At 57.8% G+C, this 26,319-nt stretch overlaps 5 protein-coding genes across 8 annotated transcripts; 2 read left to right on the top strand and 3 right to left on the bottom strand.

Annotated features, from left to right (window-relative positions):
- Positions 1-4,780: 4,780 nt before the first annotated feature.
- Positions 4,781-8,674, bottom strand: SLC25A28 (solute carrier family 25 member 28). The gene is made up of 4 exons (XM_059851728.1): positions 8,357-8,674; positions 8,018-8,246; positions 7,185-7,241; positions 4,781-5,905 (listed from the first exon to the last, which is right to left on the bottom strand). Exons 1-4 carry the CDS (start codon positions 8,657-8,659, stop codon positions 5,388-5,390), a joined length of 1,107 nt encoding a protein of 368 aa, XP_059707711.1. The 5' UTR covers positions 8,660-8,674; the 3' UTR covers positions 4,781-5,387.
- Positions 8,675-9,280: 606 nt separating this feature from the next.
- On the top strand, positions 9,281-14,311 carry ENTPD7 (ectonucleoside triphosphate diphosphohydrolase 7). 2 transcript variants are annotated; one of them, XM_059851722.1, is made up of 12 exons: positions 9,281-9,408; positions 9,485-9,652; positions 9,731-9,936; positions 10,020-10,170; positions 10,544-10,647; positions 10,718-10,774; positions 11,041-11,189; positions 11,263-11,432; positions 12,193-12,517; positions 12,614-12,699; positions 12,809-12,970; positions 13,112-14,311. In XM_059851722.1, exons 1-12 carry the CDS (start codon positions 9,401-9,403, stop codon positions 13,338-13,340), a joined length of 1,815 nt encoding a protein of 604 aa, XP_059707705.1. In that variant the 5' UTR covers positions 9,281-9,400; the 3' UTR covers positions 13,341-14,311. The 2 variants fall into 2 exon arrangements, with proteins under 2 accessions (XP_059707705.1, XP_059707706.1); XM_059851723.1 differs by having other exon boundaries at positions 9,282-9,408; positions 11,266-11,432.
- A 554-nt stretch (positions 14,312-14,865) lies between these two features.
- Positions 14,866-16,634, bottom strand: ATP6V0E2 (ATPase H+ transporting V0 subunit e2). Its single transcript, XM_059851729.1, has 4 exons — positions 16,429-16,634; positions 16,302-16,349; positions 15,944-16,089; positions 14,866-15,668 (listed from the first exon to the last, which is right to left on the bottom strand). Exons 1-3 carry the CDS (start codon positions 16,626-16,628, stop codon positions 15,996-15,998), a joined length of 342 nt encoding a protein of 113 aa, XP_059707712.1. The 5' UTR covers positions 16,629-16,634; the 3' UTR covers positions 14,866-15,668; positions 15,944-15,995.
- Positions 16,635-16,732: 98 nt separating this feature from the next.
- Positions 16,733-21,522, bottom strand: LOC132329974 (cytochrome c oxidase assembly protein COX15 homolog). The gene is made up of 8 exons (XM_059851724.1): positions 21,250-21,522; positions 20,608-20,730; positions 20,186-20,372; positions 19,095-19,262; positions 18,784-18,865; positions 18,315-18,469; positions 17,300-17,413; positions 16,733-17,037 (listed from the first exon to the last, which is right to left on the bottom strand). Exons 1-8 carry the CDS (start codon positions 21,465-21,467, stop codon positions 16,906-16,908), a joined length of 1,179 nt encoding a protein of 392 aa, XP_059707707.1. The 5' UTR covers positions 21,468-21,522; the 3' UTR covers positions 16,733-16,905.
- Positions 21,518-26,268, top strand: CUTC (cutC copper transporter). 3 transcript variants are annotated; one of them, XM_059851725.1, is made up of 9 exons: positions 21,518-21,602; positions 21,916-21,987; positions 22,064-22,123; positions 22,246-22,455; positions 23,604-23,639; positions 24,018-24,151; positions 24,736-24,763; positions 25,177-25,282; positions 25,841-26,268. In XM_059851725.1, exons 1-9 carry the CDS (start codon positions 21,539-21,541, stop codon positions 25,950-25,952), a joined length of 822 nt encoding a protein of 273 aa, XP_059707708.1. In that variant the 5' UTR covers positions 21,518-21,538; the 3' UTR covers positions 25,953-26,268. The 3 variants fall into 3 exon arrangements, with proteins under 3 accessions (XP_059707708.1, XP_059707709.1, XP_059707710.1); XM_059851726.1 differs by lacking the exon at positions 22,064-22,123; XM_059851727.1 differs by lacking the exon at positions 21,518-21,602 and having other exon boundaries at positions 21,811-21,987; positions 22,257-22,455.
- The last annotated feature ends 51 nt before the right edge of the window (positions 26,269-26,319 follow it).

The raw sequence follows: 26,319 nt of genomic DNA, 5'->3' as shown, positions 1-26,319 counted from the left end.
GACAAGGCTTGGGGAGCTGCGGAGCATCGGGGCGGGGTGTGGCGTCCGCGCTAGGAGGACAGAGCGGACGTCGGGAAGGCTGGGCCGGTTCCGTGGGCTCTGGGCAGGCGGTGTCTGCCCACGGCACAGCCCTGCGGGAGCTGCGGGATCCCGACCCCCGCGGGAGAGCTGCTGCACCGGGCGGCATCCCCGGGGGCCCTGCACGCTGCAAAGGCACCCACCCAGCCGTGTCCCGCCGCGAGGGGAGAGCTGGGGACAAAGCCAGTGTCCTTTCCCAGCCTCTAGCCACTGTGCGGCTTTGCTGTGTTCTTTAGGTGAGCAGGGACACCCAGTCTCTGTGAGACCCAGCAGATTTTCAGCTCTGTTTTTTTTTTTGTTTTTTTGGGTTTTTTTTGTTGTTGTTTTTTGTTTGTTTGTTTGTTTTTTGTTTTTTTTCCCCAAAATGATGCAATTCACCCAATTCCAGGAGGCCCCCTAGAACTCCTGATGCCCTGACACTGCCTGCAGCTTCCAGCTAAGGCGAACCCTCCCTCCAAGTTCTTGCCCAAGGGCAGGATGGCTGTAGGCGTCCAGCGCCCGGTGCCTGTCGCAGCTTTATCCTCACCAGAGGGAGCTGTGTCCCACACTGAAGCACAGCCCAGTTTTGGCCCAGTTCCCCACCTTTTTTAGAGCCCTTGGCAATGCTCCAGGTGACATACTGCTCAGGTCTGCCAGGTGCTCCAGGTCTACTGCTCAGGGCATCCAAAGGTGCTAGGATTTCCATTCCTCCTGGCACCCACCTAGCCGTGCCAGGCATGGTCAGTGCCTGCTAGGAGTCTCCTATGTCTGTCCCAAAGCTGCATTGCCCCGGGGGGCATTGCAGGCTTTCTCTGGGGCTGACTCTGGCGCCAGTGCAGTATCTGCAGACATGCTGGGCCGGGGAGATTAGGGCTCAAGCCTCCACCAATCCCCTGAAACAGCCATTGCTTCATCTGCTTTTGAGGATGATCCCAGACCAAGCTACAGAGTCTCAGCGTGGCTGAGCTGACCTCACCCATGTGAGGATGCTTGCAAGAGTGACTCCTGCTGCCACCCCTGTGCCACTCCCATCCAGCCCAGGAGCAGTTCCTTCCCCACTTCTGTCACCTCCCCAGTGCAACAGGCCATCTGCCCACACCCCACTTCCAGCCAGGAGGCCACTTTTCTGTCCCTTGTTGGGGGAATTTGACACAGAAGCCTGCACTAAGTATGGGTGTTCACCCAGTGTCTCCTCATCAGAACAAACATGCCCAGAGCTGTCCCAGCCCAGCCTAGGGGATTGCTTCTTTTAGTGGTTCTCTATAGACAGGCAAGGTTTTCAGCCTCAGCTCTACCTTTCAGGGAATATTCCCTGCCTAGAAAGGGAAATAGCCTTTCAGGCTATTCCCTGTCCATTCTTGGACAGAGCCAGGCAGGCTGGGACCAGCCCAACCCGGAGATGCCTCTGCCAAGCAGCGATGTGGGTCAGGAGGGGCTTTCCCAGGCCCACCAGAGGCAATGTCTGCTCTGTGTCCAGGAGCCCCAGTGCTTGTGTTTAGCACTGCTGCAAGGCCGGGAGGTCATGAGAACTTGTACAACTTTATTGGGGTCTGACACAGCCCTGAGGAATCCCAGAGCCAGGGTGGGCTGGGGCTGGAGGGAGGCTGGGAGCCCATCTCTGTGCTCCCCACGGGCTCCAGCCACCTCCTCCCACTGAGCAGAGCTGTCAGGCACCCACTGCAGAGGGGCTGCGGGGCAAGAAAGCTCAGGGCAGCCCAGGGTGCTGCCAGAACACTGGGATGTGGTTTCCAAGGCAGTGCTCTTACCCCCCTGCCTGCCCCCGAGCTGGGCTGACAAAACCCTCTGAGCAGTGGGACCCCAGTGCCCTGTGTGGGGTCATGAAGGCAGGAGCAGCTCAGGAGCCCACCGGCCCCAGCTGAAGGTACAGGACAGACCCTGGAGAGATCTCCCTCCCTTCTTTCTCTGAGTGAGATGAACCCTCACCCCCCAGCTTCTCTTGCCCCAGCTCTGCCCTTAACCTGCAGGAGTGTAGCTGTCTCCAGTTACCCCAGGAAGGCAGCTGGGGGCTCCTGAGCTGCTCCTGGCACAGCAGCCTCAGGCTGCCTGAAATAATTTGGGTTTGTGCCATAGCACAGCCCTGGACCTGTCACCTGGAGTAGGGCCAGGCCAGTGGTGCTTGGTCTGCCTGGTCAGGGGCTGTGGGGCTCTCCCGACCCAGAACACACCAGGACAGGGCTCAAGGGGCAGCTGGACACAGGAAGGCAAGGCAGCAAATCCCTGCTCGTGCTGGAGGTGGCTGGGGATCCTGCAGGGAGGTGAAAGGAAAAGGGATTGTCTCCAAAACTGTGCTGGGCTGAGCATTGCTTCCTTGCTGGAAAGCCAAAAATAGTCTCTTTACTCAGAAGAGGCTGTAGGAGGAGAGATCTCACTCGAAGCACAGCCAAATACCTAGGAGGCCACAGGACAGACCCAGAGCAGCGTGGCTACACTGAGAGGCATTATCAGACCTTGGAAAGGCAGCGGGCACAGCCCAACCAGCCAGTAACTCCATTGCCTCCAGGCACCTTGTCATGCCAAAGGTGCCAGAGGAACCAGTCTGGCTGGCAAGGGAACACCCCCACCCTGGCAGAGCTGGGCAGCAGCAGCAGCAAACTGCCACGGCCAGCCTTAGCTTGTGTCAGGCATTCAGCTCAGACATGGCAGCAGGATGGCATTTTTCCTGTCCATTGTGGCCTGGCTCAAGGGATATCTGGGAATCCCCACGGCAGCCCTACTGTCCCTGCAGTGCCAAGCCCAGAGCAGGCAGTGCCATTCCCTGCAGGGCTGCTGCTGCCTGCCCTGTGAAACACCCAGCTGCTGCTGGCTAGGCTGGCACAGCGCCAGAGAGCAGAAAGGCTGTGCCCTTGCCAGGGGAATGCTTTAGGCCAAGTGCTCACATAGCAGCATTTCTGGGCTGTGCTGACTTATCATCTCCCTGTTCCTGGGGGTCTCACTCCCTCCCCCAGCACTTCTGTGGGTTGTTATTCCTGGAAAACATCCTAGAGACACTTTCAATCATGTCTTCATCCACTGACATTTATAGAGCTTCTTCCAGCAGCTGATGGACTTAATAGTGTGAATCTTCCCCCAGCCCCAGTCTGTTTATGCCTTTCCCTCCATGTGGTTTGTCATTGCCCCAGAGCGTGGTGAGGGCTAAAGGCAAAGCTGCAGCTCTGCTGCCAACAGCTTTCAGCTCCTGGGCACAGACCCATCCTGGCAAAGCCCATTGTAGCCATCTTCTGCAAACTCCTGTCTAGTGCCCTGCCCTCCAACCCAATCCTGCTCTGGTCTCTCTCAGCCATCTCTGCTTCTCTCTCTTGGGTGGAGGAGCGGCAGGGCTGCCAAATCTTGCAATACTCAGACTATTTCTTAAAGTCCCAGCTCCTGAAATAGTGGGCAAACTTCATTTTCCTGACCTTCTGCAGCTTTTGTGTCTTTGAGGAGTTTCTCATCCTTCTGCTTGTGCAGAAAAAGCAGGGACCAGGAGCTTGCAGCCCATGCCAGGAAGCAGAGGATGGCTCTGCACACAACCAAGAGGACCCAGGCTGCAGAGCAGTGGCTGTGGCTGCTCTGTGCCAGGGACACTCAGACCTTTCAGGCAGCCATCAAAAATCCCACAGCTGGTCATTCAGCTTCCCTCACCACCTCGAGGAACCAGGGAAAGAGAGATGTGTAAGGGAAAGGTAGATGCAGGGCTGGGCAGGGTTTCAAGCACCCCAGCGGTGCAGGGGTCCCTTTCATCAAGCCGTGGTGGAGCCAAAGCCACTGAGGGCAGCACATCCTCCTTGCTCACCCAGCAGCTTTTCCAGCTTTTCCCTCTGTCCTCGCCACAGCTCACTCTAGCAGTCTTCTGGGCAGGTAAGGCCAGCAGATCCTCTGGAGCAGCTCTGATTCGACACAGATACCCACTGGCAGCACATACCACAGCTGTGAATGCTTTTCCTCCAGGGAATTATTTTGGGCATGCCTCTGTGGGACACATGCCACACCTGAAAGCACTGAGAGAGTTCAGGCATCACCCATGAGCACCTTGTTCAAGAAACCCAGAGATCTGCTCTGGGCAGGTCAGCACAATGAGGCAATACTTTAGTGCTCAGTTCACAGCTCCACAGTTGGCTGGGACCCTAAAATAAACTGGTATCAAGACAACTAACAGGTTAAAAAAAAAGTTATTCTACTAATTACCACTAGATTGGAAAAGACATTAGCACTCTGAGCAATTTTGAGACGCTCATCAAGCATCAAACTAGTCTAATTACTCAAACTTACAGGGCAAAAGCTCTGCCAAGCCCAAATCTCCTATATGAGGTGCACAAAGCCTACCAGCCTCACTCAGCACCAAATTCCTGCGCTGTTCCTGACACACAACCCCTCCTGCCAACATCTCCATTTGGAGCAATTTGGAAACATCCTGAGGACCCCCAGTCAGACTGAGGGTGTGGGACTACTTTGCCAAGGAACATAAACTCAGCTTCTCCTCCAGGGTCACAACTCACACCAGCAGCAGGCAATGGACCATGAGCCAGAGGGGATGGGGGCACCCTCATCCCTGCATGCTGCCAGGGTGACTGGGACAGAGAGGCCCCCTTCTCCCACCACCACCCCCAGACTGCTCTCCTCTCCACTGCTCTGGCATCATCAAAAGAGCTCAGCACCAGGCACAGTCAGAAAGGCACAGTACTGGCAACTGGGCCATGCTGGAGGTAAGAATGGGACATGAGGATAGAGCAGAACTGTTTTTATTGGAGGTGTCAAGAGCAGGAACAAGAACAAACCTACAGGCTCCCTCCTCAAGTGCCATCCTCCCCTCGCCCTCGCCCACCACCACCACCACCACCACCACCACCACCACTGGGGCAGTCAGCATCACGTGTGCGTGCTATGAGACAACGGCCAAGACTTGCACTGTGCTTCAGCCAAAAGCCAGACAAAGCCCCCAGCATCCTGCTGTCACCCCCTCCTTGGTGACTGCGAGCTCAGCTTGGCCCTGCCAGGGGCAGGGAAGCACATTCACCTTCCCCTCTGAGCAGGGCTGAGTTTTGCGTGAGATGCTGTGGTTAAGGGAAATCGGGAGCACAGCTCCACCAAAGTGCCAGGGCACGTGACCTGGGCTGCAGCTCCCAGCGGGACGTCTCGGAGGAGCCCAGCAGAGAGCAAGCTGTGCAGCCTGAGCAGGGCTGCCACAGCCACAGGCAAAAAACGGCATTGCTGAACCCCAGAGGGCTTCGCTGCCCCCTCTCTTCAACACAAACCAAACCAAAAGGGAGAGGGGTCAGAAGACACACCAGGAGGGGATGTGAGACGGGTCTGGAACGGCGTTTGGCTCTGCATCACTTGCCAGCCCGACGCTCCTCCTGGCGCTTGGTAAGGATGTATTTGAAGAACTCGTACACGGACCAGGCGATTGCCGTCGAGGGCATCTGAAAGATGACTCTGGCCTGGACCCCTCTGAAGTAGGCGGTCACCCCGCCCACCTGGTACACCGTCCTGAAGGCATTAGCCATGCCTGTGATATGTCCGCTGATGTTGGAGCTCAAGGCCAGGGACTCCTGGGTGTTGAGCAGTGTTTTGCAAACGTCCAAAGGCGTAGTGGCAGCAGCAGCGACGGCCCCTGCGCAGGCTCCAGAGACCACGTGGGAGCCCGGGTTGTACTGTCTGTGGGGGTTGAGCTGCTCTTGCAAGAACTCATAGGTCATGAAGTGAATGGCTTGGAAGGGGATGTTCATGGTGAGCTGGGTGGTGTAGCTGCGGTAGAAAGCTCCGGCCCCTTCGTTGCGCCACACAGCCCGTACACAGTCCATCACGTGCTGGTAAGGCGAGTTGTACATCTGCATCCTCTGCTTCACCACTTGGGACAGGCGGTGGCAGCAGCCAGGACCCAGGCACAGAGGGGAAGAGGAGAGAGAAGGGTAAACACAAAGCCAGGCTTCCTCCAACTGCTTGGAGTTTGGTGAAACTGGCCTAAGAGCTGAAGAGAGACAACTCGAACCACCACGTGGTGCCCACGTGTCTCCAGACAGGACACCAGCTGTTTAAATCTGCTGAGGCATCACTGTCACACAGATATCAGCACTATGAAGCCACTCACATGCCACAGCCTCAGGGAATATGCTGATATCCCATTGCTTACAATCCAGATCCACCCTTGCTCCTGAGCAACCAGTGTTTTCCCTATCCACTGCTGCAGAGCTATCACTCAGTCAGATGAACCTGCTGGCATCCAGTCTCTTATTTCCCAGACAGCTCTCGATCTGGATAAGACTGTCCCTCCCCTGCCACCCCCACTGCAGCCCAGAATATCCACAGCTCGTTGCAGAGCCCACTAGCCAGGAACTGTTAGCCACTCTCAAAATGCAGCCACTGTGGGCAAGGTTCAGAGCCAAACCCCCCTAAAACATCTAGGAGTGGGACAGGGAGAAGCTCCACGACAATGGTCTGGCAGCTGCCTGATCCTCAGGGTCCCTGTCATGCAATGGGGAGGAAGGATCTGTGCCCACATCAGCTGGAGCCTGCACTATCACAAGCCCTCCAGCTGTCAGAGGGAAAAATACCTTCAAGACTGGCCTTTCCTCATTGCTTCTCCTTCTCCCACCACTTCCATGGACTCAGTAAAATTACTAACTCTCTATACCTTTTTCATATATACCAGGCTCATCAAAATCAGCATCTTCCAGACATTTCACAAGATCTCCCTTCTCCCAACTTGTCTAGCATGTTTTTATACCCCACTCTTTTAATCTTCCTCTTGAACACAGGCCCATGACTGTACCACCTCTTCCCTAGCAGTGCCCAGCTTCCACACACTTGGAATGACTTTGGCAGTGCCAATCACATCTCTGCTGCCTTCTCTCCTGCTCCAGGTAACAGTTCCCAGCCAAACTCCTGAATGAAAGGCCCATGCCCTCCCTCACAGCTCCTCCTAAAGCGTGGTTTGCTCCCGAGTTAATCTCTTCTACCCACCCTGTCCATAACAGGCAGCCACCAGGGTCTCTAACTGGAGCCACGGGCCCCCAAAAAAGCCCTGCAGTCAGGCAAGAACAAGAGCACTCTTTGTGCTACAGAGGGGACCCAAGAGGCTTGGGCAGACCCTGGTTCTCCCCTCCCTGGCAGGCCAGGACCATCATTACCTTCAGCAGGGTTCATGGCTGCATCGTGGAGCAACGTTGCTACACACCCGGCTGCACCTGCAAAACAAGAACTGCCACAAGTGAGGAGGGGAAAGGTGAGGGACCCTGGGACTTCACCATAGTCCCAAGTCCCTGGCCAAGGCACAGGAGGAGGCCCATGAAAAAGGTGAGATCTGAAGGCAGCCTCCATCTCCCTTCCAAAAGGCAGGGTGGTCCTCAGGGGTTCCCACCCAGAGTGAGATAGAGAAGGAGAAGATTGTGACAGGCTGCCATGTCCCATGGGGTGACCGGGACTCATTTGTGCCCACTCCTTGGGGGACAGGACAATGTCACCAGCTGGCAGGGAGGCCCATGGTGAGTGTCCCCAAGTCCCACGGAGAAGCCCGCTGGCACTGGCTGCATGCCTGGCAAGGGCGGAACGTGCCCTGCTCTCCCCTCAGCCCCATGCTCCCCCTACTGTGGTGCATCCTCCAGATGAGTAATGGGCACCATGGCGAGACGGGCTCCGAAACCATGTGGCACTCCTGGGGCGAGCTCTGGCACTGCCGACCCACGGGGCCACGGCCAGTCCCAGCTTGTCTGCAGGCGGCTCCTGTCCACCAGCATCCTTCCGAGCCAGGGCCACTAACCTGCTTCAGGCCAGATACCTGGCAGCAGCTCTGGCAGGCGCGGAGCGGAGCTTCCCCGTGCCCGGCACTGTGCGGCTGGCTCATGGCTGGAGAGAGCACAGGGCTTTAGGACATCCACGGCACCCCGACCCCGCGGCGGGACCTCCCTACCGCCAAACCTGCCGCTCCCACCCCGCTCCCACCAGGGCGTGGCGGGGCCGGTACCGTTGGCCACATGGCTATTGCCCCCTGCGTGGATAACGTCGCTCAGCGTCTTTTTTAACTTCTCGTAGCAGGCGAAGTAGAGGGCGTGCGCCGGGCCAGCGCCGGTGGCGGTGATGTTCAGGCCGCGCATGGGCCGCCAGACGCCCTCGGTGCGGGCGATGCGCCACAGGGCCTCCAGCACATTCCGGTAGCGAGCGGCGGGCTCCGGCTGCAGGCTCTGCATCCGCGTCTGCAAAACAGGGCGGGCCCGGCCGTGCGGCTCGTCAGACCGTGCCCGGGGCTCCCGGTGTGACGCCCCGGCCCTCCTCCCCGCTCCCCGCGCCCGCGCGCCGCCGGCACCTTGACGCAGTCGATAGGGTACATCACGCAGTGCTCCATGACGCCGGCCACGGCGCCCGCCAGCATGTGCGTGGACACGGCGGCGCCCTGGGGCAGCGCCTCGTAGTCGGGGGCGGGCGGGGAGCGCGGCTCGGGGCCCCCCGCGCCAGGACCGGGACCCGGCGCCACCTCCGTCTCCGCGCCGCCCCGCCGCGCGCGGCCCGCGCCGCCGCCGCCCATCAGCAGCAGCAAGACGCGGCCCGACTCCGCGCCGCCCCGCGCGCCGGGACCCGCGCCCGCCCCCGCTCCCGCCCCCAGCTCCATCGCGCCGCCGCCGCCGCCGCCGCCGCCCCGGCCCGCGCCCGCCGCGCCCCGCGCCGTCCCGCCCCTCCCCGGCCCCCATTGGCCGCCGCCGGCCACCGCCCGCCCCTGAAGCGCGCCCATTGGCTACGCCGGCCGCGCACCGCCCACGCACACCGCGATAATTGGCCGCCGGCGCTGCGGCTCTGGCGCCGCCACTGGCCGGCCGCTTCTTCTGGCGCGTTCGGGCGCGCTGCCCGTTGGCCGCGGGGACTGCCCGCCCTGCCGACCCTCGCAGCCCATTGGGTATCTCAACTTCGCGCCCCGCCCTACCGCGCAGCGCATTGGCGGCGGCGCCCGCGACCTTTGGCCCGCTCGCCCCGCCTCTCCGGGGGGCCGAAGAGCCGCCATTGGCGGGCGACTCCGCCACTCCGGACATCGGAGCGTGCTGTGTATTTGGGCGTCCGCGATTGGCTGGAAGCCTGCGCGTGCCACCTCCCGGCGAAGGTCGGACGCGGGAGCAAGGGCGAAGCCGGGCACCGCCCCCGCCCGCGCGAGGGGGGGCGCGTCCCGCCCAGTACGATTGGTCTTCGGGCAGCATGGGCGTGGTTCCAGCAGGGCGGGCGGAGCCGATTGGCCGCCCTGCTGCGGGGGGCGGGGCTCCGTCCGGCGGGGCGCGGCGGCGGCGGCGGCCGGTGACGTGTCCGCCGGTGCCGGCGGCGGTGCCCGCAGCGGCGATGCGCGGGAGGGCGGCAGCTGGCGCACATGGCCAGGTGAGTGCGGCCGGGCCGGGGATTCGGGGCGGGGGCTGGCGCGGTGCCGGTGCTCAACGGTGGTCTCTGCACTCAGGGTCGGCGTTTTCTGCCTGTCGTGGCGCTCGGTGGGACCGTGCCCGGGACCGCGGCAGCGCCCGGCTCTGCTGGGGCTCGCTCTCCTCTTGGGGCTGCTCCTGCTGCTGGCGGCCGCCGTGCCCCGCCGCTGGGCCGCGCCGCCCCGCGCCTCCCGGCGGGACGAGAGGTGAGCGGGGACTGGGCTGCCGAGGAGCGGGGTCGCGGCCGGCCGCCGGTGCTGAGCCGCCGTGCCGCCCTGCCGCAGGTACCTGGCGCGGGCGGAGGAGCTGACGGCCACGGACACCGAGGACTCGTCCCTTAATTACGGGGTGGTGGTGGACTGCGGGAGCAGCGGGTCCCGGGTTTTCGTCTACTTCTGGCCCCCGCACAACGGGAACCCCCACGACCTGCTGGACATCAAGCAGATGAGGGACCGGAGCAGCCGCCCCGTCGTCAAGAAAATTAAACCTGGTGCGTGCTGCCCTTCTCCGGCCCCGAGCCCGAGCCCCCCCGCACGGACGGGGCGGGCTGGCTGACGGCGCCTTCCCCGCCAGGTATCTCCGTGACCGCGGCAGCCCCCGAGCAGGCGACCCCGTACCTGCGGCCTCTGCTGCGGTTCGCGGCAGCGCACGTCCCGCCGCGGAAGCACAAGGAGACACCGCTGTACATCCTGTGCACGGCGGGCATGCGGCTGCTGCCCGAGCGGTGAGTTCGCCGCCCTTGTCAGGCGAGCCAGGGATGCGCTGGGACCCCTCAGCCCCGAGGAGGTGCAAGACAGCTGCCTGCTCTTGGACCTTGCGGGAGAACCGAGAATCCTGTGGGGGGGAATTAAAAAAGGAAAGGGCACGTGTTAGGGGCGAGTGGCAAGGGATGCAGAAGGAGGGTTTGAGCTTGCTGGGAGGGAGCTGAGAGGAGATGCTTTTGACTGAGGATCTCAAACAAACAGATCTGTTTTTCATCCCCAAAACATGCTGGCTGCTGCAGCAGAACTTGTGGGGTTGAACGGGGTCTGTAGTGAGGTGTGATTCCTGGTGTCTCCACCAGCATCAGCATTCATCCCTCTCCTGCACCCTTGCAGGCAGCAAGCTGCAATCCTTGAAGACTTGGTGACAAATGTGCCCCTGGAGTTTGATTTCCTCTTCTCCAAATCACACGCAGAAGTGATCTCAGGGAAGCAGGAAGGTAGGAGCTGCCACAAAGCACTGCTTGTTCCTCTTTGGTATGTTGTAATGACCTTTTCTGTTTTGTGCAGGTGTCTACGCGTGGATTGGCATCAACTTTGTCCTGGGACGGTTTGATCACGAGGATGGTGAGTCTGGCTGCTTGTAGAAGAGCTGGGAGGCTCTAAGCAGAGCATACTGGACTTTGTACCAGTGCTGTAGCTAAGATCAACCTCTGGAGTAGGCAGCAGTGCCTGGCTTCTGTTATAAGTGTGAAACTTTCCTGGACGTGGGAGGTGATCCTTGCAGTTGGCCCTTGGGAGGAGCCCCCTGAGGCAGCTGTGGGGTGATGGTGGAAGGGAAAAGATGCTGCCCCAGGCCCTGCCTCTTGCTGACATGCTGCTGTGGGTTGCAGAGGAGGATGCAGTGGTCACCATAGCACTCGGGGACCAGGGGAAGTCTCTGGTTCGGAAACGAACAGTTGGGATCCTTGACATGGGAGGCGCCTCCCTGCAGATTGCCTACGAAGTGCCCGACTCCGGAGCCATCTCCTCCCCACAGCAGGTGCGTGTCTGGTCCCCGAGAGCAGCTCCTGCCTTCTCTGGACTGCTGCTGATCATGGACCTATCTGTGTCAGCAGGACGAGGCTGCTAAGAGCTTTCTGGCAGAGTTCAACCTGGGCTGTGACGTGCAGCACACTGGCCACATGTACCGTGTCTACGTCAACACTTTCCTGGGCTTCGGGGGCAATTTTGCCCGGCAGCGCTATGAGGAACACATGCTGAACCAAACCTATGTGCACAACCGGTATTGCTGCCTCACCTAATGGTGCCCCCACTTGAGCATTGTGAAATGGGGTGCTGGTTCCTTCATGCTGTGCTCTCCCGTTTGGATTTGCCTCGCTAGCTGCCTGTGGTGATAACAGCTCTCACAGCCATGCTGGTAGCAGCTGGTGCCTGGGCTGGCACAGAGGGCTTGGCTGCTGCTGTTCTCGAAGCCTGGCAGGTGTTATCAGTGCCACAGCTCCCTGCCTTCCTCCTTCTCTCCTTGTGACAGGCTACAGGGAGGCCCCTCCTAGTGGCTTTTGGCTTTTCCTGCTCTGACTTCCCCTCCTCCAGCACCGATTCACTCAGCACATCTTTCCATTGCATCCCCACCTCGAGCTGTCCTGTCTCCTGTCTCCTTTCCTTCCAAGAGCACTACATGAAGCTGTCGCCAGAGGTGGAGGCTTGGTGCCCAGGTACTCCTGTGCCGGGAGCAGCCCCTGCCTCCAGATCCCCAGAGGCTGTGCAGAGGCACAGATCCCCATGAGCTGGGCGGGGTGGGCCGTGCCTTGTTGCACCCTACAGGTGCTCAGAGCATATAGCTGCAGGCCAGCGTGACAGATCTGGTGAGTTCAGCCTTAGCAGGAGGTGGCAGGGCAGGCACCAGCTCTGCAGGGTACAAGAGGACACAGTCTGGTCTGGTGCAGAGGGTATCTGGATGTGGGACAGGGCTAGATTAGGCCCTTGGGAGGTGGTATAGGACCCCCTGTACAATTGCCATTTTTTCCTGGACTGTTTTCCAGCCTGCACAACCAGCAGACAGGGCTGAGCCCCAAGATGCCCTTCTTGGACCCCTGCCTGCCTGTGGGGCTGGAGGACACGGTGGTCAGGGGTGGCCAAACCCTGTACATCAGGGGACGAGGGGACTGGCAGGCCTGTGCAAAGCTGCTGCAGCCCCTCCTGGAAGGGTCCAATGGCAGCCATGCCTCCCTGGTGGAGACCTACAAAGCACCCATCGACTTCAGCAACAGCGAGTTTTACGGCTTCTCAGAGTTCTTCTACTGCACCGAGGACGTGCTGCGCCTGGGGGGCCAATACAGTGCCCCCACCTTCACCTCTGCTGCCCAGGTGGGTGCTGCCTCAGCCCAGGGGAGCTGGGCTGCTTCTGGGGTTGGGAGTGAGGGTGGTTTCTCTGCTCTGAACCCCAACTTCTCTTTCCCCCAGGAGTACTGCAGCCAGCGATGGGAGGTGCTGACTCAGCGTTTCCGTGGTGGCCTCTACTCGGCGCACGCTGACCAGCACCGGCTGAAGTAAATGGACTTGCTGGGAGGTGCCAAGGCTGGACCTCCTGGGGGCCTTTGGCTGGGGTAAGGGACTGCTGCAGTTGTTAGTGTCTGGCTGATGCTCCTGTGTCCACAGGTATCAGTGCTTCAAATCAGCCTGGATGTACCAAGTCCTTCATGAGGGCTTCCAGTTCCCACTGGACTACCCCAGCCTGCGCACAGCCCAACTGGTGTATGACCGGGAGGTGCAGTGGACTCTGGGAGCCATCCTCTACAAGACGCGATTTCTGCCGCTCAGGTACATGGGCTGCCGGGTGGTGTCACACAGGGAAGGGTGGCTGAGGAGGAGCAGCAGTAACTGCACTGGGTGAGAGCTCTGCACGGAGCCTGGTGGTACCCCACTGCATCTCATGGCCAGTCCTGACATTCCTCTCCACAGGGATCTCCGTCAGGAGAGCATCCGGCAAGCGCACACCTCCTGGCTGCGCCTCTCTTTCGTCTACAACCACTATCTGTTCTTTGCCTGCATCCTGGTCGTGGCGCTGGCCATCGTCCTCTACCTCCTGCGGCTGCGCCGCATCCACCGCCGGCAGCTGCGCTTGGCCCAGCACACCCTGCTCTGGCTGGACAAGGTGGTGGTGCCGCTGGGCCAGGGAAGCGTGCCGTGATGCCAGAGGTGCCCAGCATCCAGTTGCACCAGCAGAACTAGGACTGGCTGACAGCCTGGGCTCTGAGAGCTTGGACTCCTCCTTAAAGACCATCTCAAAGTCTGCACTCCATCGTCTCTGCATCAGAACCAGAGTCCGTGGGCTGAGGCAGCTATGGGCATGAGAGCTTTCCTCTCCACCTTGCCCCAGTCCTAATCTTTGCATTCCTTGGCCTCTGGCCTTTGCCTCACTGCAGGTGTAGAGCAAAGTCCTCTGCCACCAGCAGGCTCAAGGCTGCAGCCCTGGCAGATCCCTCAGATAACAGGACACTATCACTGAGGCAACCCAGGGCTCTGGCCTGAAGTACTGAGCCACCCCATGACTCAGCCAGCTGTTTGCAGAGCAGCCTGGTGAGGTGCTGTTGTTCATCACCTGGGGTGGCCTTCTGCAGGCCCTGACAAGCCTGGGGCTGGGAGAGCAGCAGGCACCAGCCAAGTTACTGCAGGAACAAGGTAAACCATGAGTTCCACCAGGCTGCTCTGCCCAGCCTCATCCCTCTTGGAGTATTCCTGAAGGGGTGTCCTGCTTTTTGCTATGTCTTCCCTCTGAGGACAATCCTACAGTCCAACCCAACATCCCAGACTGAGCCCTGAGGGCTAACTGATTGATTCTTTAGACAACCCTTAAAGTAGGCTGTCTTCCTTTCACACATTCATTCCCTCCTGGGCACAGCTGCCCTGTGCTGTGCCAGGCACTAGTGTCAGGACCTGTGGGCTCTTTCCTCCATGAGGGCAGGCTGGGCCTGCCCCTGGGAGAGCCACCTCAGCCCAGCCCAGCTCACAGCCCCAGGACAGGCCAGGGCTGAGCTGTGCACACAGGCACAAACCTTCCCTGGGGCTGGAGCCCCACCGATGGTCCAATGAAGTTTGTCACTTTACTGAACTCAGCTGTTCCCATTCCTGTAGCAATAAACAAACCCCTTGAGCCATTCAGCACTGTCTCATTTCCTAGCGAGCAGCTCCCAGCAGCGATGGCTCCTGGCTGGTGGCATGGCTGGGTGGCTGCATGGCTGCACAGCTCTGCTGCTGCTTCCTGCTGCCACATTGGGATGATGGAGTTCCTTTCCATCCTTTGCTGCCCTCTTCCTAAGAGGAAAAGCCTGCCCACTCAGAGCCCCTCCAAGATGTTGGTCTCTGCTTTTTACCTTACTCCCCACCTCTTAGCTGCTGGGCAAAGAGGCTGCTGAGCTGCTCCAGCACCATGGAAATGGTCCCAGCACAGCTGCAAGAGGCTGAGCAAATACCCAGTTCTCCCTCTAGCATACACAGTTCCCTCCCTGTGACCCTGGTCCCACAGCATGAGCACACAGGTGGCATCAAGGGTAAAACTCTCCATGCAGCGGTGTGCTGCTGACCTCCTGCTCAACAGCTGAGGATCCCAGCCTTGTTCTCATGGTGCAGGAGCAGTGTTGGGTAAAGGAAAGGCCTCTGAATAAGGCCAAGAGTCTTGCTCAGCCTCAAAGCAGCAAGTGACTCAGCCTCCAGTATGACTTACTAGAAAAAGGATTTATTTCCACAACACAAGTTAAACGACACAGACAAATAAATAAATAAATACAGATAAATTATCTAATAAATAAGGGGAAACCTGAAACACAATGCCCTACTTGGCTCTTCTCAGAACCTGGACCCATCTTGTGGTGGAGATACCTAAACACTACTGCAGCTGCCTCCCTGCTCAGGTGGGAGACAGCCCTCTTTTCGTCCCTGCCAGCAGTCCCCAACACCTCCCTTACCACACCCAAGGGGGTCTGCACACTCCTCCAGGGTCAACCCTTTGTTCTTCCACCCACAGCCAGAATCTGCCTTAGCAGGGACCACCCCCCACCACACGGGACTGCTCACTCCACAGAGGATGCAATGGCTCCTGTGTTCTCATGCAGACAGGCAGCCAGTGAATGTAATGACCAGGGAAGGGGAACTAGCTGGGCAGCTTGGGCTATGAGCAGGGGTTTCACATAGGGGCTAGGGCTGAACGCACCAAGAGGGCAGGACAAGCACTGCTGGGACAGGATCCGCTGGCACTACACACAGACCCCTCACAGGATGGTGCCCAGTCACTGCAGCACTGGGCCAGCTGAAAGGATCTCTCCCTGGTAGCGGGGCTACTCCTAGGGCTGGATTAGTAGGCCCTTGTCCAGGGATGCTGTCTGCCGTGCCTGGGGGCCCAGCCATCCATTGGTCCAGGCTCCAGTGCTCCAGGTGTGCTTGGGCAGCGGGTCCAGCCTCTGTCCAGCACCTCTGGGGGCTGTTTGGTACAGGAGGGTAGAGGCTGGAACAGCTACAAGAGCTGGGGGAGGGAGAAAGGAAGAGAAGTTAGCACCAAACTGCATTCATGAGGGAGCTCCCACAAATTTGTGAACTACAGTGCTTGATTTGCTCAGGCCCAGCACACAGCCAGCACCCCCACACTGGGATCAGCTCAACACAGCCATGCATTAGTGTCAGGCACTGAAGCCAAATCATTTCCCCCAGCCCAGCAAGGGCTGAGCTGCAGCTCCCTCCCTAGGCAGATACAGGCAGGCAAGCAGGGACTTCTGCCATCCCAGCTCTCTGCCCACTCACGGTGATGGATTTGATGGGGTTCTCTGTTGAGGCGCCAGCTCCCAGGGGCTGCTCACTCCCAGAGGAAGCGCACGTACCAGATAGTCTCGTTCTTCAGCTGCGGCCCGAACAGGGGGTTGGCCTGGGCCAGGATGGCGATGAGCCAGCTGCAAAGGGACGCAACCCGCCGTCAGCCCCCCTGGCAGCACCAGAGCACCAGGAGCGGCTGCTGCCCCGGCAGCGATGGGCCCGGGAGGGAGGTGGGCCGCAGCCCGGGGACCAGCCTCCATCCATGGAGGACGCTGCACAGCAGCCACCGGTCTCGGTGAAGCCAGCGGAGGTGGGGGAAAGGGTACCGGGCCCGGCCCGCGGTACTCACAAGAGGTAGCAGCACACGGCGGTGGTGACCAGCATCGTGATGATCACCCTGCGGAGACACCGGCGTTAGCACGGGAAGGCCCAGCTCCAGAACCCCCGGCCGCGGTAACCCCCGAGCCCCCACTCACCCGCGGTTCGGCCCCTTGGGCACGAACCAGGGGGCGGCGATGCCCACGAGGCCCCAGAAGGCGGAGAAGAGGACGAGCGGCAGCGCGAAGCTGTGCGCCGTCATGGCCGCTCCGCACCGGACTGTGCCCCGCCCACTGCCGCGCCACACCGCCAATCCGCGCCCGGAGCGCGCCTCGCCGGCGGCGCCGTCGGCTCCCATTGGAGGATCCGCTCGGCCCGGCTCGGATCCGCTCGCCTCGGCCCGGCCCGGCCCGGCATCCCTCCGCAGTTCGCTCCTCAAAGGAGCACCCAGCCAGACACAGCTGCTTCACAAAACTCCTTTATGTTACAAAGTTCGCACTCGCACCCGTCGCCACCGCGACCTCCCGCGCCAGCCCGGCTGGGCGCACATCGCCCTGCGCACCCGGGGCTCGGGGGCTCGGGCTGCCCCTGCGTCCGGCGGTGCGGCTCCCCGGAAGGGCTCCCCCGCCGGTGCGTTACTTGGGAACTCTCCGGAGCTCGCTCATGAGCCACAGCGCCATGCTGAGCAGGGCCAGGGAGCCCGACTGGTGCGTAGCAGCCACAGGCGTAGGGACATAAAGCAGCAGGGTGCTAATGCCCAGGCCCACCTGCCAAGAAGGGAGAAGAGGTAAGAGCAGTTGTGGATGCATCAGGGATACCATTCCCAGCGCAACGTGTGGTGTTAGAAAGGGTCATGGCCACACCATGAGCCACCCAAAATTCAGACTGTGCATGCAGTATGGTGAGGTGTGGGGTATAGGCAGCTCCACCTCTCAGCTCCAGACTCTTGGAGCCAGCATATATCCAAGTGGGGTCAGGTCTGCCGTGTGAATGTGCTACAAAGGAGTAGGAAAAAAATAAGGGCTGTACCTGCATGCAAGCTACGGCCAGTAAGGAAGTCACAGCCATCCTGGTCCTTCGAGGGAGTGGGATCTTCCTCGAGAAGAAGTACAGTGCTGTGACAGCTGTGATGGAGGCAATTCCCTACAGAAGGGAAGGGAAACAACCATCCTTCAATGAAAGTTCAAGGGAAATGGATGCAGTGGCCTTTTACTGCCTTCCATGCAGTAAAAGAAACTGTGTGAGCAGTATTTAACTAAAGAAATGTATTAATGGCCATGACCAAATCCTAGAGCTCCCACACCATCAGATTAACAACCCCGAAATTTTACTGAACTTACAGAGACTTGTAGTTTCCTCCAAATGAATGCTTTACTTTTCAACAGCTTCTCCTCATTAATTCAAGTCATTAGAGATTGTGTCTGCCCTCTCTCCAGCTGCCACCTTGACAACTGAAGATGGAAGCTGTCATCTAGAAAACTGATCTTACTTTCACCATTCAGCTATAGTTCACTAGTATAATCTTGCTGTGCAGGTCACCCAAGGTGATCCAGCTTAATCTTTCTTTTTTTAGTCTTAGCCACAGCTTAGCTCACCGCAGTGCTGCCAGTGGTATTTAATATCCGGATTGCTCTAACTAGCTGAGATATACTCACAGGGCACTACTGTGCAAAACAAGTTCAGAAATGCTGCAGGAAGCATTCAATATCAGGATTTCCAAGTTTTAGTTCACACAGCTTTCCCAGACATTTCAATAGTAAGGACTACCCCACACTGTAGCTCATGTTATGGAAAAGGAGAATCAGAGAAACAAAGTGTGTTACTTGCGTAGGAGGAAGAGCTCCTTAAGGAAGAAGGCCACACTGAAAATAAAAAACAATGCTAAACTTCCTCTTCCTGCAGAAGCAAACTGGTAAGACACTCTCAGGCCCTTTGGACACCCTGGAAATCACTCAAACTGACAGAACCACAGCCCAAAGAAGACAGCTTGGCTGTTGGAGGCAACCAAGAAGCAGCCCAGACATATCAGGAAGACAGCACTTACCAAGATCCTGTGATCAAACTGTACAGTTGTAGGATTCTCAAAGATATTTCTCAACACTGGGGAGAAGGCAAGGAGATCATCTGGAATCCAGTGCTCCCCCATTTTGGGGAAAGAATTGTACACAAGGCCAGCATCCAGCCCTGCCACAAAGGCACCTGCAATTCCAGAGCAGAAAATGAGACTACCAGAGTAGACAAAGGTGTCACTCCAGGTTGCACAGCTCTCATTCAAGAGCTCAGCTTGATCCTGAATTTCTTTTAGCAACACATACAGAGATTACACAGCACAGGAAGGCTGGAAGGTGACTCTCCACCTGCCCAGGAAAGACCAGTGAGGAGGTTCTTGACTTTAAGATCCCTGACAGCAGCAGTTTTCCCAGAGAATGGATAGGGTTGCTCACAGAACAGAAGAAAAAACCAAACAAGCAGAGGGGAATGAGTCACAAACAGGACAGCAGAAAGAGCTTTACCTGAAAGTGCAGTAAGAAAAATGAGAGCTGTAGTGCCATGAGCATATTGTCTCAAGCGAAGGAGCTGTTTGGTTTCTGGCAACTGTAAAATAAAAAAAAAAAAAAAAAAAAAAAAAGAAAAAAAGAAAAGAAAAAGAAAAAGAAATAAGCAAGGTATTTCCAGAGTGGGTGTTTGTAACACTCTAAGTATTAGATCAGAGTCAGGAACAGAGACTACAAGAGAGGCACCATCAGCCTTCACATCCTTTCCTTACCTTCACATCCCACCCCAGCCCTCTGAACTGGCACTGCCCTGACACAGCACTCCATACCTTGTGTTGTGGAAGCAGCAAAGACAGCCCTGTCCAGAGGCTGGCAGAGTACAGGACCAGTGCAGAGCCCAGGTGTGCTGCCAGACGGTACTGACTGACTCGGGGGATGTCGTAGGAGTCTGGCTTCTCTTCCAGACCACTCTTCACCATGTACCATCCCAGCAGCCCCTAACAAAACAGGAGAGGGCTCAGAGCCAAACAGGACAGCAGCAGCTACTAAAATGGGATAAACATTAGGGGCAAAGTAACTTGTTTCCTCTACTTTCAACTAGCTACCAGCACTGACACACTGTCGTGGCGCCACTGACACCAAGCTATCATGAATCCCACTGTCTTAGTTATGCTGAATCAGAAGATATCAAACTGACAGAGGGCAGGCTTAGATTAGATTTTGGGAAAAAATTCTGTGCTGTGAGGTGTCGCCACATTTTTTTTCACAGAAAAAAGCAAGGCACAATTTTTCCCAAGAATTTTTCTGGGTTTCACATTCTCTGAACCTCAGAGAAAGGAAAAACAATTCTTATCTCATTTGCTGTGCCTGTGTTTGTGCAAAAGTAGAATGTAATATGGAGACTGTTTACCCAGAGTGATGGTGTTTTGTTTCCTTGGCCTATCAGGGCCAAGTGTATATGTGTGTGTGTGTGTGTCGGGACCGTTGGCTGACAGTCATGAGAGTCAGAGCAGTGGTGTGCAGTTGGGTGCTTGGCAGATTCAGTTTAGATGTAATATAATATAATGTAATACAGTATAGAGTAATAGTATAGAATAATATAATGTAATATAGTATAGAATTATATGTAATATAATATAGAATAATAATAGAATACATTATACAATAATATACTATAATAAAGAAATTAATTAGGCCTCTGATATCAATGGAGTCCTCCTCATCATTCCTCTCCTTCGTCGGGGGCAAAAATATCCACTATAGTGAGGGTGGTGGGCACTGGAACAGGTTTCCCAGAGAAGTTGGATGGAGCTCTGAGCAAACTGGTGCAGTGAAAGGCACCTCTGGTTCGGGGGCTAAAACCGGATGCTCTGCAGTGTCACTGAGTGAGCTCAGAGGCTGTCACAGTGCTCGGTCTCACCTGGAAGCAGACGAGCGCGCAGAGCGCGAGCACGCGGCCCTTGAGGGGCGGGCTGAGGCAGCCCCGGTGCCAGAAGTAGGCGGCGGGCAGCAGGTAGGCCAGGCCCACGGCGCGGCCCCACATGCGGTGCGAGTACTCCATGTACCAGATGAACTTGAACTCTGGCAGTGTCATGTCGTGGTTCAGGCTGTTAAGGGACAACAAAGCAACTGTTTCACAGCCCCCCCGCTGAACTCTGCAGGACATCATGGGATCGCCTTCCTCAGAGAATGGCGGAGAACAGAGGAGCAACCACCAGGCAGGCTTTGTGTGCCTTCCCAGTAACTTCAGAAAACATTTTCCTTCTTACCACAGGTTCATGAGTGGCTCAGTCGCAGGAGGGATGCTCTCAGCCCACCCTCCTTTCAGTTTTGCACACTCACATTTTAAACTCTGGGAACTGCTGGTACTTCTGGAACTCGGCTTCCCACTCCTGCTGCGTTTGGGGGGGTTTCATCTCCTTCACCAGGTGCCAGTCGACCATAGAAAGGCCTGATTCTGTCAGCCTGGGAGCAGAGACACGAACAGGCACAACTCACTTCCTGGCAGTCAGCAAATCTACGGAACTGAAGCGAGAGCTGTGGGCTGCACAGCAACCCAGGAGCTGAGACTTTGATGGTCCTTGTGGGACCCTTCTAAGTCAGGATACTCTGTGCTTCTATGGTAACTCTTAAAACCCTTATTCAGACAATCCTTGAGCTCACAACTAGGAACAGGATGGAGATCAGAGAGTCTGTGAATGACCACACCTAAAATGACGATAAAGGTGCAAGAGTTGCCCCGCAGTGGCATCCACAGACCATGAACAGTCTCCCCGGTACTCCCAGCCCTGTCCCACCACGTCCCCTTGCAGGCAAGAAGGGAAAGCACAGGAGGAGCTCTCACAGGCTCTCTCGGGGCGGCTCTCGGTGTGCGGACAGCCGCAGAGGGTCACCGGCTGCGCGGACTGGACGGCACACACGGACGGCTGCCTCCAGGGCCCCGCTCTGCGCCCCTGCCGGCGGGGCTGGGGGTGCCGCGCTCACCTGGTGACGCCGCCCAGCACCACGGCACCGGCCACGGCACCGCTGCAGACCAGCAGCCATCGCCCCACGGCGGGCGGCGGCACGGCGGGCTGGGGCGCCTGTTGCAGCAGGCGGCGCGGAAAGCGGAGAGGCGAGGGGAGGCGGCCGTGTGCCGGCGGTGAGGGTGCGGACCCCCCCCACAGCAGCCACCGGGACCCGCCGCGCGCCGCTCGCAGCATCCCGAGCCACCCCGGAAGTGTCGCCGCCGGAAGCGCGGGACGAGCACTTCCGGACCCGCCCGGGCGTCGCCATGACGATCGCGCGGCGCGTGACCGGCAGCGCAGAGCAGCGACCCCCGCGCGCCGCCAGCGCAGGTGCTGAGGGCGCGTGCGGGACGGGGGCGGGGCCCGCCCGGCGGCGGGGGCGGGGCCGAGGCGCCCAAGGGGCGGGGCTCGCGTGCGCCGCGCGCCGGCGTGGGCGCGCCCGGCTCGCGTCCCGCGCCTCCGCCCGCCCGCGCGCCAACGGGCGGCGCGGGCGCGGGCCCGGGCCGTGAGGGGGCGGGCCCGGAAGCGCGGGCGGGGGGGCGGGGCCTGAGGCGGAAGCGGGGCTGGCCCGCGGCGGGGCCGGCGCGGCCCGGGCGAACGCCATGGGGCGGCCCGAGATGACCGCGCCGCTCCCGTCCTGCAGGCATGGACGATGGGTTCCTCATGGAGGTGTGCGTGGACTCGGTGGAGTCCGCCGTCAATGCGGAGCGCGGAGGTAAGGCCCGCGAACCTCGCGGGAGGGGGCGGGGGCGCGGGCGCGGCGTGGCCGGTTCTGACGCGCCTCTCCGCAGGTGCCGGGCGGATCGAGCTGTGCGCGGGCCTCGTGGAAGGAGGGACCACCCCGAGCATGGGTGAGCCGCGCCCGCCCCCGGGCCGCCTTCCCCGTCGGTCTCCCTGCGCTGCCCTCCGTCCTGCTCGGCTCCCGCCGCGGCCGCTCCCGGCCGGCGCTGAGCCGCCCCCGTCCCGCCGGCAGGGCTGCTGCAGGTGGTGAAGCAGTGCGTGCGGGTCCCGGTGTTCGTCATGATCCGGCCCCGCGGCGGGGATTTCCTGTACTCGGACCGGGAGGTGGAGGTGATGAAGGCCGACATCCGCCTGGCCAAGCTGCACGGCGCTGACGGGCTGGTGTTCGGGGCCCTCACCGAGGACGGGCGCATCGACACCGAGCTCTGCACGGCGCTGCTGGGTGAGGGCGAGCTCTGCCAGGCAGAGCTCTGTGCCTGGCGGCGTTCTAGTGATGCTCCGGCTGATGCCGTAGAACGCAGGGCTTTGATCTGCGCATCTCTTCTGCGATCTTGCCATCTCTTTCCACCGTTTTCGGTTTCCTGCCTTACCTGTGAGACATTAAGTACTTTAGAAACTTTGCAGGCCGAGGGCCACAGCCCCAAGCCATTCACGCTGAGTTTGAGGTCACCTGGGACATAATAGCAAAGTGTAGGGAGGCTTAGATGAGCTGCTTTGACCTGTTGAATTCTCTCTCTCGTTTTCTTTGTCCTTTGTTCTTTATGTCCTTGCTGCAGGTGTCTAGGATTTTTATCTCCTGGACTTTGGCCTTGTGTGTAGCTGGCAATTCATCTTCATTTTTCTTTCTTAACACACACAGGGAGAAAAGATTACAAGAGAGAGGTGTGAACACATGAAAAGCTACTGAAGCTGCTGTGGGGGACTGTTAACACAGACCACAAACATGCAGAAGGAAATTCTCTTTCTTGCTGCATGTTTTTTGGGAGCTACAACCAAAGCTAAAGAGGCCTGGGCCTTTCCTTGCTGATGTGGTGCTGAGGTTCCCATACGAAGGGGAATGTGATGTAAGGAGTGCAGCAGAGGAAAAGGGTCTTAGCAGGGAGCAGGTGGATATCTTTTTGTAGAAATAAATAAACTTTGCTCAGTAAGTAGAGGACCTCTGGTGAAGTTTGCTGTGGTCTGAGAGCAGAAATTGTAGGTATTGAAAGAAATTACCAAAATCAGCTCCCCTGCTTCCTAAGAGCAATGGTCCTGGCCTTTCCCCAGGTAGATGATACAACTTCCCTGCTTCCTTCCTGCCAAGAAAGTCATCTGTGGTGGGCAGAAGGGTTCTGCATGTTCAAGATAGGATGGGGGATTTTGGTGTTACCCGTAAAACCAAAGGTTTATTGCTTTCTCATAGGGCAGAAGAACTCTTTCCCATGAAAAAGCCTGGATGAACTGCATTGTTCCCAGCAAGAATGGGGACTCTCTGAGCTCCCCAGGAATGGCTTGAGAAGCCTTTGCCCTCTTCTGTGTCATGTGTGTTTCTGGTTCTAGCACAAAGGACTCTGTACCAGCCCTGACTGACCCCATGTCTTCTTTCTGCAGCCGTGTGCCGTCCCCTGCCAGTCACGTTTCACCGCGGTGAGTTTGCAGGGACAGCAGCCCTGGGCAGGAGCCAGTGTGTGTCCCACTGCTGAGGGACGGAGGGGCTGGGAGGGGGCTGAACTTGATCTTCTTTGGAGGGGGAGAGCTCTGCAGGCTGTGCTATTCCCCAAAAGAGAAAAGGTCTGGGGGGCTCAGGTTTGGGAGCTGTCTCATTGCCCTGTGAGAGAGGAGGTATCTGAGGAGCTGAGTATGGGGGCCCTGGCACTCCTGCAAGGGGAGTGTTACAGCCAGGAGCTGGGAATGAAGGGTGTGAGCAGGACCCTTCCTTTTGCTGCCTTTGGGGGAGCTGGCTGAGGGACAGGGCTTGAGCACAATGAATGGAGTGATTGCTGAGCTACTGTTTTGGTCCCTCAGCCTTTGACATGGTGCATGACCCTCTGGTGGCACTGGAGACCTTGATTTCCCTGGGCTTTGAGAGGGTATTGACAAGTGGCTGTGACAGCTCAGCACTGGAGGGATTGTCCTTGATTAAGAGGCTTGCAGAACAGGTGAGTGCTTGCTGTGCTCCGCTGGGTTACTGTGGCTGCTCCCTGGCTCTGCCTGCAGGCAGCTGCTTTATGGTATCCCTCATTTCTAGAAGGGAATTCTGTCAAGGAGTGCTTGCCTTCTCTCTCTTGCTTGGCTTTAATCTATTTCCCCAAGTCCATGCAGGCTGGGCCCTGAAGTCTCCCACAGCAAAAACTGGTTGGGTTCTTGTTTGTAGATTTGGGGAGGGTGGTGGGAGTTGGTTTTAACAGCTGGCGTGATGAGCCCACACAAACAGCAGAGTGGGGTCCCTGCTGAGGGTCTTGCAGTTCCTTTTAGGAAAGTGCAATAGGTGAGGTAGCAAGGTGGGATGGAGAGGTAGGAGGGAATGGTGGCAGGTTGTCTTAGCTGTAACTGCAAGTTCTTTTCCACTTTTCATTTTAAAACATGAATAGTACAAAAAAGATGGGTGAGAGCACACAAATTGTAAATCATGGTGACATCCATGAACTTATGGAAAGTGCTGCATTTCTTTGCTGCCTCACAAATGCACGTGTGGATCTGGTCCTCAATAATATCACTGACATGTATGTTACTCTTCTTACAGGCAAAGGGCAGAATTGTGGTGGTGCCAGGTAATGTTTGTCATCAGTACTAGGTCCTGCAATCCTTAGTCTTGCCTTGCTAGCCTCCTTGTGCTGGATTCCTTGCCCTGGAATCCACTTTCTGATCTGGCTTTCTGAGCCAGCTGCCCAGGAGAAGCAGCTCCTGTGCTGGTGTGAGTAAGGCCATGCAGCCTGTTGGGGAGGGCAGAGCCCTGCAGCTATTGCTCCCTTCAGGATTTGGGGACAGCTCTAGATCTGTGGAAGAGCATGAGCCAAGGCTTCTCCCGTCCCCTTTCACTTGACCGTGTCTCTGTTGTCCCAAGGGCTGTTTTTTCCCTTCGGTGTATATGGCTCCTGTCCTTTAGTGCTGAGGTCCCGGGGTGGTGGCAGGTCTGGAATAGTGTCATCTGCTCGGGGTGTGACATCGAGCTTGTTCCCACCAGGAGGTGGCATCACGGAGCGCAACCTGCAGAGGATTCTGGAAGGCTCCACTGCTTCTGAGTTTCACTGCTCTGCTCGCTCAGCTCGGGACTCAGGGATGAAGTTCAGGTAACTGATTATTTATGTTCATTTTTTAGCAGAACTCTGTGAGGGAAAGGCTAATGAATGTGAGCATGCGTTTGTAGAACTGGCATAAATTTCAAACAGCTTCCTGAGTGCTAGTTGTGCTTTTATGTTTGGGATCGTAGTGCCTGGTACTGTGTTCTGCGGTGTATGAATCCAGCAGTGTTCCTCACGTGGACGTGAGTTCCATGCAGAATCAGATCCTTGGGGCATTTCTCTTGTTACTGTCACCCTAGGAGTTCTGAGGGCACTTGGGAAGGTGGGTTGTGGTGTAGTTGCCTTAGATTTTTAACTTAAGCACATAGGATTTGGCAAGCCAGTGAGATGTGCTTCTGAAAATTGAGTGAGGAATGGGCTATATTTGTCCATAGGTCTGCACTTCTTTGGATTGTTGTTCTTTCTATTACTATCCCAACTTAGGTTTGGGTGGCACCATCTTTGGCCAGTGCTGAAGCTAGGGGAAATATGGGGGTATTTTTCTTGGTGGATCTTACTCATCTGTGTCCCCAGCAGGTCACCACTAATCACTGGTTTTCCTGACAGAAATCCGAACGTTGCCATGGGAGCGTCCTTCTCTGCCCCCGAGTACTCCATAAAGGTGGCAGACGTGGCCAAAGTGAGGACCCTGAACGCCATTGCCAAGAACATTCTGTAGAGGAGGGCACCGTGCTGGGCCAGGAGCAGAGACTCCAGGGTGTGCCCTGGCACGTGGACTGATGGGCACTGCTTCCGTCCTCAGGCTGCAGAGGATGTGCACTAGGTGATGGAGCCTGACACCTCTTCCCTTGGCTTCCCCTGAAGTCCCTGGCCTGGAAACTTATGTTGGCCATTTTAAATAAAAGGACTCATTTCCAGATGTTGCAGCAGCAGCTCTTGGGTGGCATTTGGGAAGAAGGGAGGTGAGCAAGTAGGGGGACTGAATTGTATAGCACTGCATGTGATTGTCAAATAAACACTGCAGCTGCCCCCCCTCTTGCTGTGCTTTTCTAGAGTTTATTTATGTTTTCAGGTAAGACCATGAC

Source organism: Haemorhous mexicanus, chromosome 7, assembly GCF_027477595.1.
Source record: "Haemorhous mexicanus isolate bHaeMex1 chromosome 7, bHaeMex1.pri, whole genome shotgun sequence".
Taxonomy (NCBI): Eukaryota; Metazoa; Chordata; class Aves; order Passeriformes; family Fringillidae; genus Haemorhous; species Haemorhous mexicanus.
The sequence above is the reverse complement of the archived record's forward strand: the minus strand, read 5'-3'. Positions and strand labels throughout refer to the sequence as shown.